At 39.2% G+C, this 16,997-nt stretch overlaps 1 protein-coding gene across 1 annotated transcript; it reads right to left on the bottom strand.

Moving 5' to 3' along the window:
- Positions 1 to 1,343: 1,343 nt before the first annotated feature.
- On the bottom strand, positions 1,344 to 16,893 carry PRDX5 (peroxiredoxin 5). The gene is made up of 6 exons (XM_088480093.1): positions 16,734 to 16,893; positions 13,870 to 14,004; positions 8,047 to 8,178; positions 6,689 to 6,727; positions 3,708 to 3,772; positions 1,344 to 1,577 (listed from the first exon to the last, which is right to left on the bottom strand). Exons 1-6 carry the CDS (start codon positions 16,743 to 16,745, stop codon positions 1,472 to 1,474), a joined length of 489 nt encoding a protein of 162 aa, XP_088336219.1. The 5' UTR covers positions 16,746 to 16,893; the 3' UTR covers positions 1,344 to 1,471.
- Between the last annotated feature and the right edge of the window lie 104 nt (positions 16,894 to 16,997).

Raw genomic sequence — 16,997 nt, 5'->3', positions numbered from 1 at the left:
GTAACCAAAGTTAGCCTGGAGACACCCAGCTTGGGGTAACTGTTAGCACCTGTGTTTACATCATTCTGTTATGGAGTCAGCCTTTCTCCGCGCAGCTGTATACACTGGTCAGCTATTCCCGAGTGTGTAGTCAGCTATTGTATTGGTACATGTAATATTAACCCAGTGTGTATTCATATTATTACATATTCTGTCATGTATTGTACTTTATAGTATTGTCATTGTGTGTACTATGAAAATGCATGGCATGGGAATATAAAGTAAATAGAAATGTCCTGTATTCTGTTCACTAACGTGATTGGAAAAGATGTCATTTATGTTTTCTCATTTCTAGAATATAGTGAATTTATGGGTCCAAGATTAGCCACCTAGAAAAGGACATAATACATTGCAGTCATTTTCCTGTTCCCAGAATTTCAATTTAATGCCATTGTGCCCCTTAAAATATATATGTCATGTTTATAGCGACCATCAGGCCTGATAGAATTTTATGGTGGTTTTACTTCATATCAGGATTATTTTTTTTCTTGTTTTGTTCACTCTATTTCGGTTTATGTACTTTGTAAGGTGCTGCGGACCCTTTGTGGCACCATATAAGAGGAATAACAACAGGTTGCTAATTTAAATACAAATTCAATAATCAGAAATATGAATTTAAAACACGACAAAGAAAGGCTGAAATATGGTATTTTCCGGAATGTGAGAACAATCCAAAAGTTTTATCCAGTGGGGTCAATTAAAGTACGTGCAAGTTACCATTGCAACAGCGTAGAAATTCTGGCAACAGCAGCCGATCTCGCACCCCTTGCTGATTCCTATACACCGCACAATGGGACGGTGAACAAACTTCAGCAAACCCAAAGCTATTATAAGTGTGACACAGCCACACTTACTCCCCCGGGAACGTTAAATGAATCGACCCAATGAGTTTGGCACCTATGTCATTTGCCTTTTGCAAGCTAAAACTATATTATGGCTTATATCTCAGACTGCATCAGTGATCACCAAATAGTACTCAGAGTTCATTTATTATGATGCAATTACTACTTTTATGACCTGTTCAGACTCACAGCAAATAACTAAATCTCAGATTAAGTTATCTGTAGTCAGACCATTGAAAGCTGGTTATTAGGAGTTACAGCATGGGTTAAGCGAATCCCAATGTTTTGGCCCTCTAATTCACCAAAAATCTCATAGAGGGGCCAGGCTACAAACCAAATCCTGATCCATACACACCAAGCAAACCAGAACCATGGTTATCATAACTACAAGCACACACTGATCAGGTTCTTCTCTGGTCAAGTGAGGCATTACCCTTCAGTATAAATAGGACATTAAGCACATTACAAGTATTTAATGTATTCTTTATTACGTATTGAGGTATCTGACATAACTGATCAGGATATTATTTTAGGACGTGCTATATATCTCCAAAGAGCAAAACCTAATCCTGTTTAAGCTTCGACCCATCTCACAGCTGAGACGTTATGTTTCCAGCCAGACTACATGTTAGACCTGTTCCATCTTCTTCTATGTTAACTGCTTTAACCTTCCCATTTTCAACTACAAGAGAAAACCTGAAAAAAAGAAAAAGAAAGTTAGTTATGTGACCTTCCTTCATCAGGAGGAAAATAGCTGCTTCACTGGAAACAGAAAATAAAGTTGTGTGTGTAAAGCTGCATACACAAACACAACGATTTTGTTACCAACAATTTTATGCACGATCTTCTGTCAGATTATCTGTCAGATTTTTTAAAGTGTAATGAACGATTTTTTTAAACTACAAACGATTTTTGCATATTCCCTTACTGAAAATCGTTGAGTTGACAAGTCTGACTGAACTACAAACGTGAATGCGCATGAACTATAATCGTTCATCGTTTGAACGATTTTTTCGAACGATTATCGTTAAACAATATCGTTTAACGATAATCGTTCAAAAAATCGTTGTGTGTGTATGCAGTTTAATAGAGAAAAGACAAGTCTAGATCCTACAGGATACTAACCTTGGGTTCAGCAATTAGGCTATAGAACTAGTCCCCAATGGCTAGCATTGCAATAATATGCAAGATAGTTGCAATTATGTGTGATATGCATCTACTATATCTATCAAATATAGTTCTTAATTAATTCTGGTAAGGATTCTAAATATATACTGCTGTCTTAGCTGTCAAAACACCATTCACAACTGGGTACAAACTGGACAATGTGTGTACCCAGCGATGTCAGATGCGGCGGACCTGCTGGGGGTGCCGGCAACAACAAACGACGGTGGGGGGCGCCATGCTGCATTCGGCAGCATGGCATAGTTAGCGATATCCTCAGATTGGACTGCATGTATAGACGACTGGGGATATCAGTAACAAGCCATGGGAGCGCGCATCGTTTGTTTGTAAGTGCATACACACTAGACTATTTGAACGATACAGCGTTGAAAGATATCATTATCAAATATATCGCACAGTGTGTACGGGGCTTTAAGAGTATAAACACAAGGAAAATTTGCGTACATTAATTAGGTGTTATTTATTTTTAACACTACTACTAGTTTTTAAATATTTTGCTTTGGTTTCTAAGGAACTTGTCTTATGCTGGCCATACACGCTACAATTATCGGGACGATCCGCCCGATATTCACGGATCGCCCCGATAATTGTAGCGTGTGGGGGGGCGACCGAGGGTTAAACATTGCGATGCGATATTTCCCGGTAAACTGTCGGCCGCATCGGGCAGAGTATGCCCAGCGCAGCAGACAGACAGACAGACATTTCCTGTGTTCCTTCCTACGGAAGGAACAGGGAAATGTCTCCTCCCCCGGGGGCGGAGCGCGGATGTCGGGTCGATACACTGTGAGAGAAATCTCTCAGTGTATACCGGCGACATCTGCGGCTGGCAGGCTGCCAGATAAAATGTCTGTCGGTCTGACAGGCATTTTATCTGGCCGTGTATGCCCAGCATAACTTATATTGAAAATAATTTAATATACATTAAAGGTTTTAACCCTATTCCTAAATTAGATTAGGTTGAGTGCACGTTTACTTTTAGCAACTTCTTTTCTGTAAGAATGACACCATTACTGACAGTACAGTGGCAGTACCCCGTTCATGGACATACAGCAATAATATGGCTATAGATGACAGGGTTACTAACAGCCTAGTGCAGCATTCCTTCTTTGATGGACATTAGGTGTAAATGTACTTCCTCCTGCCCTAGGCAAGCAACATTTGGTGGTGTGCAAAGGCAATTGCCTGCTGTAATCCTCATTTGTGAATACAGAAATAAGGGGGGAAAAAAAAACAACCATTAACTTTCTCTTTATACTTCTTGTAATAATTCATCACTTAGTAGCCCACGGTTATTGGTTTTAATTCTCTTGATATATATGTACCTCTTAAAAATTCTGGGATCATGCCTGCTATCTTTTGCAATTGGTTTTTCCAGCTTCAGTCTGACAGCAGCAAATGGCTTGTGACATGGTCTCGCTAAAGGTGCTACAGCACACAGATATATATATGTTGGTGACGTACTTCCAGTACTTGCCTGGTACTCTGCTGCTCTCCCTATACATGTCTGTAAGTAGCTAGGTAGTGGCTCCAGTTCAAATGCAGTGCTACTCTCCTAAATAACTGTATGTTGCCTGGAAAAATGTGTCCCATAGCTTTGCCATAGCACGTGTGTCGCATATTAGGCATTCTAGCTGGGCTCACCTCTTACAACGCTTATTTCCAAAGAGATCTTCCAGCTCCTTTTTGTCCAGAAGTAGTCCGGCAGCCTGAGGGATAATATACAGTGAACCAATGTCTGCTTAGTGGGAGAATTCAACTAGCCATGGCACCAACAGCTTTTAGCTCCTGGCTTATGAGCTCGTAGCTATACGATTACTGCCGTGGGTGTTCGTACCTCAGAAATCTATGTTAAGTGCACCCTCTGACTTACTGCACGCAGTAATTGCATAGCTCTGGGAACTTAGGGCCTGATTCAGCTTCAGAAGGAATAGCTAAGCTGCTCGCAAGCACGCCCCTTGCTGCATTATGTACCCAAGCTGCGTTGTCCAACGCAGCATCGGATACTTTGCGGGACATCGGCCGGCTAAGGTGACCCATGGGGTCACGCAGCCGGCCGCCGCAGTTGAGAAGAAGAAGTTAGGATATCTCCTTCAGCAGATGGAGATCCTGGCTATTTCCTCCCCTCCCAGTGGCGGTGACGACTCCATTTTGGGGAATGGAGGCCATCGCACCCCCTCACCGCCCACAAACGGCAGCAGACTGGCAATCACTGACACATGCGCAGAATGGATCATGTTCCTGCGCAGATTCCCGAACAGCATGCACTGCTGAATCAGGCCCTTAATTCGGAAACTATGCCTTACCACGGGATATAATTTAGCTCCAGGCACTTAACCCAGGAAAAATCCAGCAGTAAGTCCCATGGCAAATTGAATTCCTCCTTAGACATGCTACAACCTGCCTACACACCATATAACCGAATATAAACAATACATACACAAAAGTGAAAAAGTGCTTTAGGTAATGGTAGGTGGAGTCACCGTACTGTGACATCTTAGAAATGCCCAGACCTGCATCAATTGTAATCTGACATATCGTGAGTCAGTTTGATCACCACTTAGGCTGCTCATGGCAAGGAGACATGAATTATCAGCTTTCTAACGGGGAGGATGCCCGACAGATGGGACATTCCATTTCTGAAGTTGTGCGGGCATTCAACATTCCTCGATCTACTGTGTCATGTGTGTACCGGGAATACCTCATGGAAGGCAATATCACCCACCGTGGACAACGCAGTGGCCGACCACGGGTGCTTAATGATAGTGACCAGCAGCGTCTAGCCAGAATTGTCCGTGGTAACAGACAAGTGACACTGGCTCAAATCACATCCACATTCTATGCAGGAGGTACCGGATTCATATCCAGCAGGTCAGTGCAGCGTTCTTTAGCTTCCATGGGATATGGGAGCAGAAGACCAACCAGAGTGCCTCTGTTAACACTACTACACCAGACAGTGCCTCACCTGGGCTTGCAATGTTGCTAACTGGACCTTAGAGGACTGGCCACATGTGACGTGGTCACGGTTCCGGAGTGGCGCAGACCCCATGAGGCCATGGATCCCAGTTGTCAACAAGGCACTGTGGAGGCTGGTGGCGGTTCCATAATGGTGTGGGGTGCGTTCACATGGCATAGGTTGGGTCCGCTTGAAGTCATTGACCAGTAACCGCTATGTTGCATTAGCTGATGACTATTTGCAGCCCTTAATGGGCTTCATGTACCCCCACACTAATGGAATATTCCAGCAGGATAATGCTCCAAGTTGTCCAGAATTGGTTCGAGGAGCATTCTGGAGAGTTCAGATAAATGGTGTGGCCACCAAATTCACCCAACATGAACTCAATCAAGCATTTATGGGATCTGGTGGAAAGGCCTATTTGCACCCAAGATTCTGCACCTAGGAAGCTATCAAGACGGCATGGGTCACCATCTCTCCAGGGGTCTTCCGTCCACTTGTGGAATCTATGCCACATCAAGTTGCTGCACTTCGAGGGGCTAAAGGGGGCCCTGCGCAATACCAGGATCTATCCCATGGCACTTCAGTGTATGTACACAAAATAAAATGTAGACTAACTTTAATATGCTATGCAGGATCATTTTGTAGAAAAGTCTGATTTATTTTATTTTTTTAATTGTCACATTGTGTTATTAAAAACCTTAATAGTTCTAATTTATAAGACCATGTCCTGTATCTGTGTCTATTTTCTGTATGCCTGTCTGGAAGTAAAGATCTCTTGTTACAAAATAAAAGGGACACTAAAGCTAAAATACCAATTGGTCTAATAAGAAAAAGCACTTTTTATATTCCCAAATATGTTTCCACACCCAAAATGAAGAGTATTTGACAATGTATCCCCATCACTAATGAACAGTGGTCAGCTATTAGTTGCCTATAATCTTACAGAAATGGTTTTGTGCAGCACCTTGTGGGGTCATTCAAAAATCTAACAGAGCTTTCCCTTGTGACCGTATACTGCATATCACCTCCCCTCCCGATTCCGGCAGGACCAATTTGAGGGTTCTGTCCCGCCTTCCCAATGGAGGCTGCATTGTCTGCCCAGCAGAGGTATGTCATATTCACCATTGCTCTGCATAGCCCCACACATCTGCCCCTGGTATGCACGGTAGTGATAGTGTGGCTGTAGGAGGATAGGGAGTAGTTCAGCACTTTTGAGTGCTATATAGGTCATTGGAACATGACTTATAGTACCAAGGCAGAATTTATGAAACCATGGAAATACTACTTCTCTGCCCTCATGCTGCAGAGTAAACCATCTGATTGAAACAAAAACCACAAATCAATCCACTAATGTATTATCCAGTATGTTTATGCACATTAATAAAACTATGTATAAAAGGTACTGTAATCTATGTTGGCCAATCAGTGGTTTTCTTTCATTTCTAAACTCTAGCTGAATATTCCCATAGGGCAAAGCATTTATTTAGTTATTCTGTACAAAATGTTTATAAAGCTCTCCAATATGTACATATGTAAAATGAGGTTTCCTTACTAAAGCACAGGAAATAGTCTACACAAACTCATCTTATGTAAGCTAGATGGCAAAAAAAGCTGCAGACGCTGCTATAATTATTTATAGGGTGTGACTTACATACACAGAAATTACCTTGGCAAAGGCTCCCGTTGGATCAGCTAACATACAAACCTACAGAAGGATTAGACTGTTAGACAATAGATAGAGCATAACACATTACTATTATTTATACTCTTGAAAAGCATCAAAACTCTAACCATTATTTTCTGAATGAGGATAATTATGATAATGAATGTTATACTTTTTCTGATAGGATGTACAGTGTTCAACTATGTTGCTACAATATGCAAACTTATAATAGAGGATAAATGCATCTTAAAACTTATCTTGTTGCTATTACTGTCTGTTTGATCAACTAAACATATGTTGCACTATAGATAGTTGAAGGTTCTAACATTTTGCTTAACATACTAAAAACAGTTTAAACAAGCAAAAGAGTACATGCAGTAGAAAACACACATGGTTAAAAGATATAAAATGCCAAGATAGTAGTTTACTTTTAGACAACAGTCTAAAAAAAGTTTCAAAGTTTTGATGGGACATCACAGAAAGACAGGAAGTTATTCTCGTTTCCTTGTGTCCCCTGACCAAACAGGTTCCTTTGTCTTGTCCTGTCTTCTCTATTCCTCACTTTACAAACTCTGCTTGCTCTCAAAGTAGGTTAAAACACCAAATCGAGAAACATAATACGTTAAATATGATCTTTTCATGCATTCTAAAGTCAGTGTAACCGGTTACAAATTGACAGCAGTGATAGAATAGCCGATGAATCGCCTGTTCTTTCCTTGTTCACTGAGGTTACACAACACGTTCCACAGAGGTGGAAGCAAGCCAATTTCTGGAGTTACACAACAGCCTGTCTGATCTCTATTTAACTCTTGTGCTGCCTTTCCCTCTGTTCTAAAATACTATTCAGAGTCATCTACACATTTAGGGGTTTAATTACCAAGCATCAGGTTCAAAACCCAAGAGCTTCCAGTTGAAATTTAAAAGGGCATTGATTTTACTAGCTAAATATGGCTAGTAAAAAGCATTGCTCTTTTAAATTTTGGGCATACCTCTTCATGGCCTGCATAGTGGCACCTAACACAGGAGACGCAAAAATGATCATGACATTAGGAGCTAGGTAACAAGTCGAAGCTGGGAATCCAATACTAAAAAATACATGAGCCAGCAATAAATTAGAGGTCATAAAGCTTGTTTGTTCAGTAATGTACTGTTTTGCCTAGTGAGGTTTCTGCAGTCAATTGAAAAATACTATATCAGAACATAGATATGTATAATTTAATTATCCTTGATTGTTTTCTTCCGTACAGCAGATTACATGATGAATCATTCTGGAGACTATTTCAGAAAGTTTTGTTATTGGTAGAACCACCTATGTACTTTTATACCAGTATTTACAAATAAAAAGTTATTTTTCCTTTTACCTTCCCATCTGCGCCATGCACTTTCCCCCATTCTGACACAACGAAGGGATCATTGACCGAGATGCAAGCAAGAACTTCCACCCCATGGGATTTCAGATCCTCCGCCTGACTTACGTACCCCGGCAAGTGTGTCTGAGATACAGAAAAGAACAGGTATGTTAAACCCAGCAACGATTTATTCATATTCATGATGTGCTCAAGTATTCTCCTAGCTAATGAAGACCTATGTATCACAGTTTACACCATAAAGACATAGTACTGAATGCTTAACCACACAAACGCATGCCTCATTTACGAATAGGTTTACTTCAGTGCAAAACATTTTGCTTTACAAACTGGTGCAGTTTATAGAGCAAAACATGTTTATGCAAATACATACTGTGAATACAAATCTGTGTATGTGCGCTTTGCAATTCCCTATTCTTCACTCAGCCTTCTTTTCTTTGTCCACCCCCAGCAATTGTACAAAAACCATGAAAGAAACGATTGACGATATACTGATGCAGCGTCACATGGAAAATAACAGCACTGCTAAATAAGGAACACTCTGGCAGAATTTGTGGTGATAAAACCAGCAGGATTTCAGAGTGGTCATTGAAATGTTATGCAAGAGATTCTTTAAGGTTAGTATGTTCTCCCTGCGTTTCTGTGGGTTTCCTCCAGGTGCTGCGGTTTGCTACCACACTGCTTACACAAATTGTTGGGGTAATTGGTTTCTGACAAATTGAACCGTACAATGTGTGTGTGGTAGGAAATACAGGATGTAAGCTCCTCCTACCAGCCAATGTGGAAGATTAAATATTCTCCGTTAATTGCTGCGCAATATGTTGGCGCTATATGCAATAACTGTTATTAAGGTTATAAATGACGGCATTGCATCAGAGGAATTGCAAGATAAGTGGAGAAAATGCACACAAGATCGATATTTTATCTCACCACGTCATGGCTTTGCAGTAAAGATGTCATTGTGTGGAAAATTTATTACTAGATAACCAAATGTTAACTGCCTAAATTATATTATATAAATACAGTAAATCATACACTTTGTAGTACAGTCAGACTAGAGATTATAGATAACACCAGTAAATACAGTTATCTTATGTAAAATATACATTTTAGAGTTTAAAAACAAGAAAACATACAAACATATATTTAGTTAATGGATTTTGTCCATAATTTTTTTTCTTGTTAACGCATAAAAACAGTATACCACGGGTTATGGTCAACAAGTGGATTCCCTGGTAACCGGCTTATAAAAAGTATGATCCTGTGGGCCTGCCACCTACAGACAATGGAGACATATTTTGTGGGAAGAGTCTCCATATTCATGAGAACGTCACCTTCTAAACTGGCAGCTGACAGGTTGGAAGCGGATTCAGTGCATATAATAGATGCCAGCTGGGTCTGTTACTGACAGACCCTTATTGCACAAGTTCCTTCTCAGACAGCTGCAATCACAGGACAATGATCATAATCAGGTGTTCCATCTATGACAGCAAGTACAGCGAGACGGGTGCAGCCAGAAACATGATTTTAAACAATGAATCAATATTGTTAACTAGCATTTCTTTACGTGTCATTCAATGGGTCACTACCTATTGTGCCTGTTATCACTGCAGGTTTTTTTCCTCTTTTCCCCACCTTCCCGTCTCTCTCTCCCCTTTCTCAGACACTCTGCCCCTATTATCCAGTCTCAGTCTCTCTTCCCCACCTTTCTCTCAAATGTCTGTCAGCACCTGCCACCCCTCTATCCTGTGTCTGTTTTCCTTCCCACCTACTCTCTTTTTGCCCCTTAATTTCTCTGTCTGTCCTTTTCTCTCTGTCAGACCTCTTTTCATATTTATTGCCTCTAATGCTGGGCATACACTGTACAATTATCTGTCAAATCTGTCTGGTGGGATGGAAACTCTGGTCCGTTATCTAGTGTTTGGAAGCAAATTTCTATTGTCATTTGCTCCCATACATTACCAGGCTTTCATTCCAACCAGCCAGATTGGACAGATATCTGACAGATAATTGTACAGTGTATGCCCAGCATTAGGGAGGAAGTCAATTAGAAGCAAAGGGATGTAGCTCAAGCTATTCAATTGCAAATCCAGTTAAGTCAGGAGATGCCATTTTCCTCGACATATGCCTGGGGCTTAGTCGAAGTAAACTGCATTTTAGGACATAAGTGTCAACACGAAGCGGTTACCTCATGCCGTAACATCGCGACTAACCCGAGGCACTAGTTAGTGCTGATTTCTGCTGAAACCTCACAATGTGAGCAACTGAATAGCTCCAGACACTCTGGGAGCTACATCGCCTCGCTTCTAACTGAATTCTCCCTAAGTGTGATTTAGTCCCTCTTGGTTTCTTGTACAAGTTGCTGCCTCTATTCAGGCTGTGTTTATGTATTATTTTCTGCAATTTGTAATAGGGGAAATAGGGGATGGGAGGACTCGTCGCACAGGCAAAAACGATAATATAGTAATATAATTAACGGTATAGCTTTACCTATATGTACATATATCTGTACATATTCAGAAATACCACTAATCTCACCCAATAGTACCGCTGATAAAGTGGTTTAGGTAAATGAGAAGTGGTGGTGCTCACTAGAGTCATATAGCAATCAAATGAGAAAGAAAACAGAAAAAGAAACTCTGTTGTGCGAGCACTCTTATGTTAGATTGTTGTGGACAGAACATATAAGTGTGTCCTTAAAAATTAACTTTTATTATATATATCTAAAAAGAACCAGAAAAAAAAGTATACACATACACTATACCAAGTACATAAGACAATACACATAGTATAGATACAAAGTAGATAAGAAATAGATAGCACCCTGAGACTGGCGAAATATGAGAAAAATATATACAATTTAAATAGGTACCATATCAAATACATAAGACAATACACAAAATACAAATACATAAAAAGTGAAATTGTACCCTGAGACTGGCGAAATATTGGAATAATAAATACCTTGTAATAAGGTTAGTAACTAATGACTGTTCGTATAATCTTGTAGCAGTAGTACCCGAAAATATTTTAGTTAAAAATGAATAGTGGGTATGAGAAAATTCAGTAAAGTCTAGGCATAGAGTTGCTTCTCCTCCTCGCCTATGCTATGAGCTATCTATGAGGAGTGAGAGATTACCGGAGGACAAATTGCCTGTGGAAACAACAGACTAACAGGGACGTTGCTCACATTTCATTTCTGCTTTCGAGTGTCATACTTAAAGCATCGGACACTCAATGAGAGAATTACTATAATGAGATAGCCCGCAGATAATAGAAATTTCAGAAAAGTAGATAAAGTGGGTGGGATGTCACATTAAATCATATAATTACCACTTAAAACAAGGATATCAGTCACAACCACCTTTCAGACTAATGTCTGATTATTCATATATTCCTGAAAGGACCTTCCCCATTGGCTGTATATTTTATCCACAGGTCTGCTGTATGTTAATTAATCATGGATTAGAAGATGAATAATGACAAAGACAACAAGAGTGATACATACAATTCACACATAAAGAACACAGATGCTATATACTAATCTATTGCCTCTGTTGTATTCAAAAGGCAGAAGTATCCACATCTAAAATTTATTAACACCACTATGAATCACTCATATCAGTCAAAAAGTGATTTAGGTTATATGATTGGATGAAAAATTACTGTTTCTAAACATATAGTAACTGCTTTTGTATATACATCAGCAGATGCAAAAATTAAGAAGGTATATAGCTTTATGCTCAGTGTTTATCTATGATCATAGAAAATAATACTCTGTTACCATAAATTTAATGGGGGTAACATATATTCTACAAGGGTATTAAGGAAAGATAGACACAACTACCACAAATGTTTCTGTGTACATTCAATGTAATATCATCCTCTTGAACATGAAAGGGTAACAACAGTAGATGTATATAAATTCTGTAAAATCTATGTCAGGATAGAGTATGGCTCGTAGATAGAATATGGTTTCACAAATGGTTATATCTACGAGCCATACTCTATCCTGACATAGATTTTACAGAATTTATATACATCTACTGTTGTTACCCTTTCATGTTCAAGAGGATGATATTACATTGAATGTACACAGAAACATTTGTGGTAGTTGTGTCTATCTTTCCTTAATACCCTTGTAGAATATATGTTACCCCCATTAAATTTATGGTAACAGAGTATTATTTTCTATGATCATAGATAAACACTGAGCATAAAGCTATATACCTTCTTAATTTTTGCATCTGCTGATGTATATACAAAAGCAGTTACTATATGTTTAGAAACAGTAATTTTTCATCCAATCATATAACCTAAATCACTTTTTGACTGATATGAGTGATTCATAGTGGTGTTAATAAATTTTAGATGTGGATACTTCTGCCTTTTGAATACAACAGAGGCAATAGATTAGTATATAGCATCTGTGTTCTTTATGTGTGAATTGTATGTATCACTCTTGTTGTCTTTGTCATTATTCATCTTCTAATCCATGATTAATTAACATACAGCAGACCTGTGGATAAAATATACAGCCAATGGGGAAGGTCCTTTCAGGAATATATGAATAATCAGACATTAGTCTGAAAGGTGGTTGTGACTGATATCCTTGTTTTAAGTGGTAATTATATGATTTAATGTGACATCCCACCCACTTTATCTACTTTTCTGAAATTTCTATTAACTGCGGGCTATCTCATTATAGTAATTCTCTCATTGAGTGTCCGATGCTTTAAGTATGACACTCGAAAGCAGAAATGAAATGTGAGCAACGTCCCTGTTAGTCTGTTGTTTCCACAGGCAATTTGTCCTCCGGTAATCTCTCACTCCTCATAGATAGCTCATAGCATAGGCGAGGAGGAGAAGCAACTCTATGCCTAGACTTTACTGAATTTTCTCATACCCACTATTCATTTTTAACTAAAATATTTTCGGGTACTACTGCTACAAGATTATACGAACAGTCATTAGTTATTAACCTTATTACAAGGTATTTATTATTCCAATATTTCGCCAGTCTCAGGGTACAATTTCACTTTTTATGTATTTGTATTTTGTGTATTGTCTGGTATTGTCTTATGTATTTGATATGGTACCTATTTAAATTGTATATATTTTTCTCATATTTCGCCAGTCTCAGGGTGCTATCTATTTCTTATCTACTTTGTATCTATACTATGTGTATTGTCTTATGTACTTGGTATAGTGTATGTGTATACTTTTTTCTGGTTCCTTTTAGATACATATAATAAAAGTTAATTTTTAAGGACACACTTATATGTTCTGTCCACAACAATCTAACATAAGAGTGCTCGCACAACAGAGTTTCTTTTTCTGTTTTCTTTCTCATTTGGTATTATTTTCTGCGCCAGACAGACACCATGCACAATTATGTAATAGGTTTTGAACAAACCAGATACTCTTAAACTATGGTTCTATTACCCTTCAAGTCAGGGTAAATTAATTTTAAATTTGAGAAGCAACTAAACAACTAGATTTGTCAAATAAACTGCTCATCTCATGTGTCCGTTGTTCCAGTGATTAAGAAACATGTTTCTACTTATAAGTGTGGCAATAAAAAAACCACTGGAAATCAAGTAATGCCCATTTCCTCATAGGTCTTACTGAATTAAATGCGGCTACAAGTTTTCTCTGTGACGTTCTGTGCAATCACACTAAGTACAGCGTTCCTGAAATACATTCTAATGTTAGTGTGTTGGTCAGTGGGATATGCCTCTCCTATCTTCCATTCCCAGATCACACAGTGGGAATTGTCATATGCTCAACTCTATAGCTATGACAGCATGAACTCACTTTGGAGCAGCCTGGAGTGAAAGCCCCTGGAACACCAAAGAGTACACCCTTCTTGTTACCAAACACATCCCTCATGCTGGTCTTGTTTCCTGGGCCACCATCGTACACTTGGACATCTGGAAGAGGATCTCCAACCTTAAAGAGAAAGAACAAGATGACACGGTTAATAACTGCTGATGTAGCCACATGAACAAAGAAGCTTACATTGTGCATTTATAAATATTCATGACAGTCACAAGTACCATTATGTAAAAGTGACACATGAATCACCTTAGTAGCGGCACCATACCTCCTGTTCAGGTTATGTAAAATGCCTTAGATAACTATTAGCATTACTATATAATCTGTTATTTTAAAAGACAAAACTCATTCTTTGGAACATTCACACATTTCTGCCACCCTCTTTCATATTTTTACAAATGTTATCTATAGCTTTAATGTAAAGTTACTCTATATTCTGCATTTCAGAAGGGTAACAAATATACCTTTGACAATGGAGACATTTAAAAAAAATAAAAAATTATATTATATTAATATATATATATATATACACACACACACACATTATATATATATATATATATATATATATATATATATATATATACATACACATACACACACACACACACACACACACATCCACACACACGAGTTGAGTCTCCCATATCCAAATATTCCAAAATACGGAATTATTTTGGCATGACTGAGATAATGAAACCTTTGACTTTTGATGGTTCAATGTGCACAAACTTTGTCTAAGGCACAAATTATTAAAAATATTATATACAATTACCTTCAGGCTGTGTGTATAGGGTGTATATGAAACATAAAAGAATTTCATTTCTGTACACAAACCTTGCTTTAGCCACATAATTATTGAAAATATTGTATAAAATGACCTGCAGGCTGTGTGTATAAGGTGGATATAACACATAAATGTATTCTGTGAGTATATTGGGGTCCTATTTCCAAGATATTTCATTATGGTATGCAATTATTCCAAAATACAGAATATTCCGTTATCCAAAATACCCCTAGTGCCAAGTATTTTGGATATAGGAGACTCAACACAAATATATAAAACTCTTGGTTCGTTCCCTGCTCTCGAGAGAGCCCTCAGCACATTAGAAGGGCATCTAGGTGAGCAGGGAGACTAAAAAAATCTGAAGTGGTTCACTACACTAAACTAATAATTCACATGAGGAAGGAGAGAAAACTGCAGGCTCTGGTGACGACTTGTCTTTTTGCAGAGTGATATTGGGCGTGTGCCCCATCACACATCATCAAACCGCATTTCTGGCATTTAGAAGGTGAGGCTAAAGATGAATGAACAGGGGGGCTCACTGAGGGGGAATTCAGAGCTTAGGAACGAATTCCAAAGAGGGGATGGGAAGCAAACTTCACCTCCCCATAAAGAACCTACCTTTACTGACATAGATCTCCTCACATAATGTAGTGTTTGACAGAAATGCACAATTCAAACTCCCAAGCGTTAACCAACTGATAACATAGAACGGCCTCCCTCCCTTACTCAGTCCCCCTGCAAGTCTCTTCTCTGGTGACCTGTAATTACTGTCTCACATCACAATGCTTCATATGACTTGGGATATTTACAGAATACTCATCTGTACCTAGCATTGTTGCATGCCTCATATCGGTCTCTTGCCATCAAGATGATATTACCTATATTCATATAATAGTCAATTCTTGAGGACCAACCTGCTGCAATTTTTAGAGACTTACAGAAATATATGTGGCTATACCTCACAAGGTCAAGGTTCAAGAGAAGCCAGGAACTCTAGGCCTCCCACCCTCAATGTTACCTTGGACACGTCTAACACACGGTTTCAAGTGCTTCTTTTGTTGTACTGCCACCAGATACGCCGCATGTTACCTGGCTTGGTGTTACATCCCTAGCAGGTATTAGGAACACCTAGGTACATTCTACTCAGAGTACCCAGCACCTGCACCCTCTTAATTGTGCCTTGAATTGCATTTTGCACAACGATGCACTTAGAGAGCAAGATTACGTGCAGAGGTCCCTCTGTGTAAAGGCCCCCATACATTAGCAATCTGAAAATCGCAATTTAACAATTTGAAGATATATTGCCCGATGTTAGGATTTCCCAATCTAGCAATCTGCACCCATACATTACAGATCTTTTTCAGTGGTTTGCAGATCGATTGCAGCAAACACAGATCTGCCAATCTTGATAGGCCCATCATTTTACTGGTAATGGTCTGCAAATCTGCTGATCATGGTCATACACTAGCAATTTACAGCCCCAATCGATCTGTGGATTCCAACATGTTGGACAATCTCATTTAACAATTCCAATCACTTTTTGGTTGCAATCCGCGATCTGTAAAGCCCATATATTGCAGGTTTTTAAACACAAATAGATTGCAAATTGCAGAATTGCAACAATCGATTGTTGATGTATGGGGGCCTTATGGCAGCAACATACCATATTAGCCACTATAGGTGTATATATGTACTAATCCGCTCTATACATACACTGAGGAACAAAGCCATTGCTGTCTGCCCTAGAACAGAGTTACCAGTCTTTATAAATAGTGTAATCCTGTAGATGGGTCTCTGATACTGATTTATTACATATTTCAAAATTATTTTATTAAAGGTATATTTTTCCCCGTTTTAACTATTGGGGTTACAACCTTCCAAAGTCTCATACACTGTGCTCAGCCACTATGATAAGTCACTGTCACTACAGGTACTAATGACTATGAAGCCTGACACAGACAAACTCAGGGGCACATGAGAGAGCAGTGCAGGCTGTCAGTAGATATGGGCACATGTACCATCGGAGAGCCAGGGGTAAGGGAGGCACAGACATTACCTTGATTGACATAGCGCCGCTCCAAGCCTCGCTCCTATCCCACACGAAGAAGAAGAAGAAGAGCAGTAATAGAAAGCGCCGCCGCCGGTAACTGTTACCTAATCTGTGCTAAACGAAGGAGGGGCCACAGGGGGCGGTGCTATAGCTTTCCAGAGAGGAGACACGCCCATCCAAGGTGAGCGCTCAGGCCTCTGTCACTGCGCATGCGTCTTCTGGTAAAAAAATAAAATAAAAATGTATGAGACGCATGCGTGCAAAGGTGAA

The sequence above is a fragment of the Taudactylus pleione genome, unplaced genomic scaffold (genome assembly GCF_031769625.1).
Source record: "Taudactylus pleione unplaced genomic scaffold, aTauple2 ptg000250l, whole genome shotgun sequence".
Taxonomy (NCBI): Eukaryota; Metazoa; Chordata; class Amphibia; order Anura; family Myobatrachidae; genus Taudactylus; species Taudactylus pleione.
This window is presented reverse-complemented; position numbering and strand designations above follow the sequence as displayed.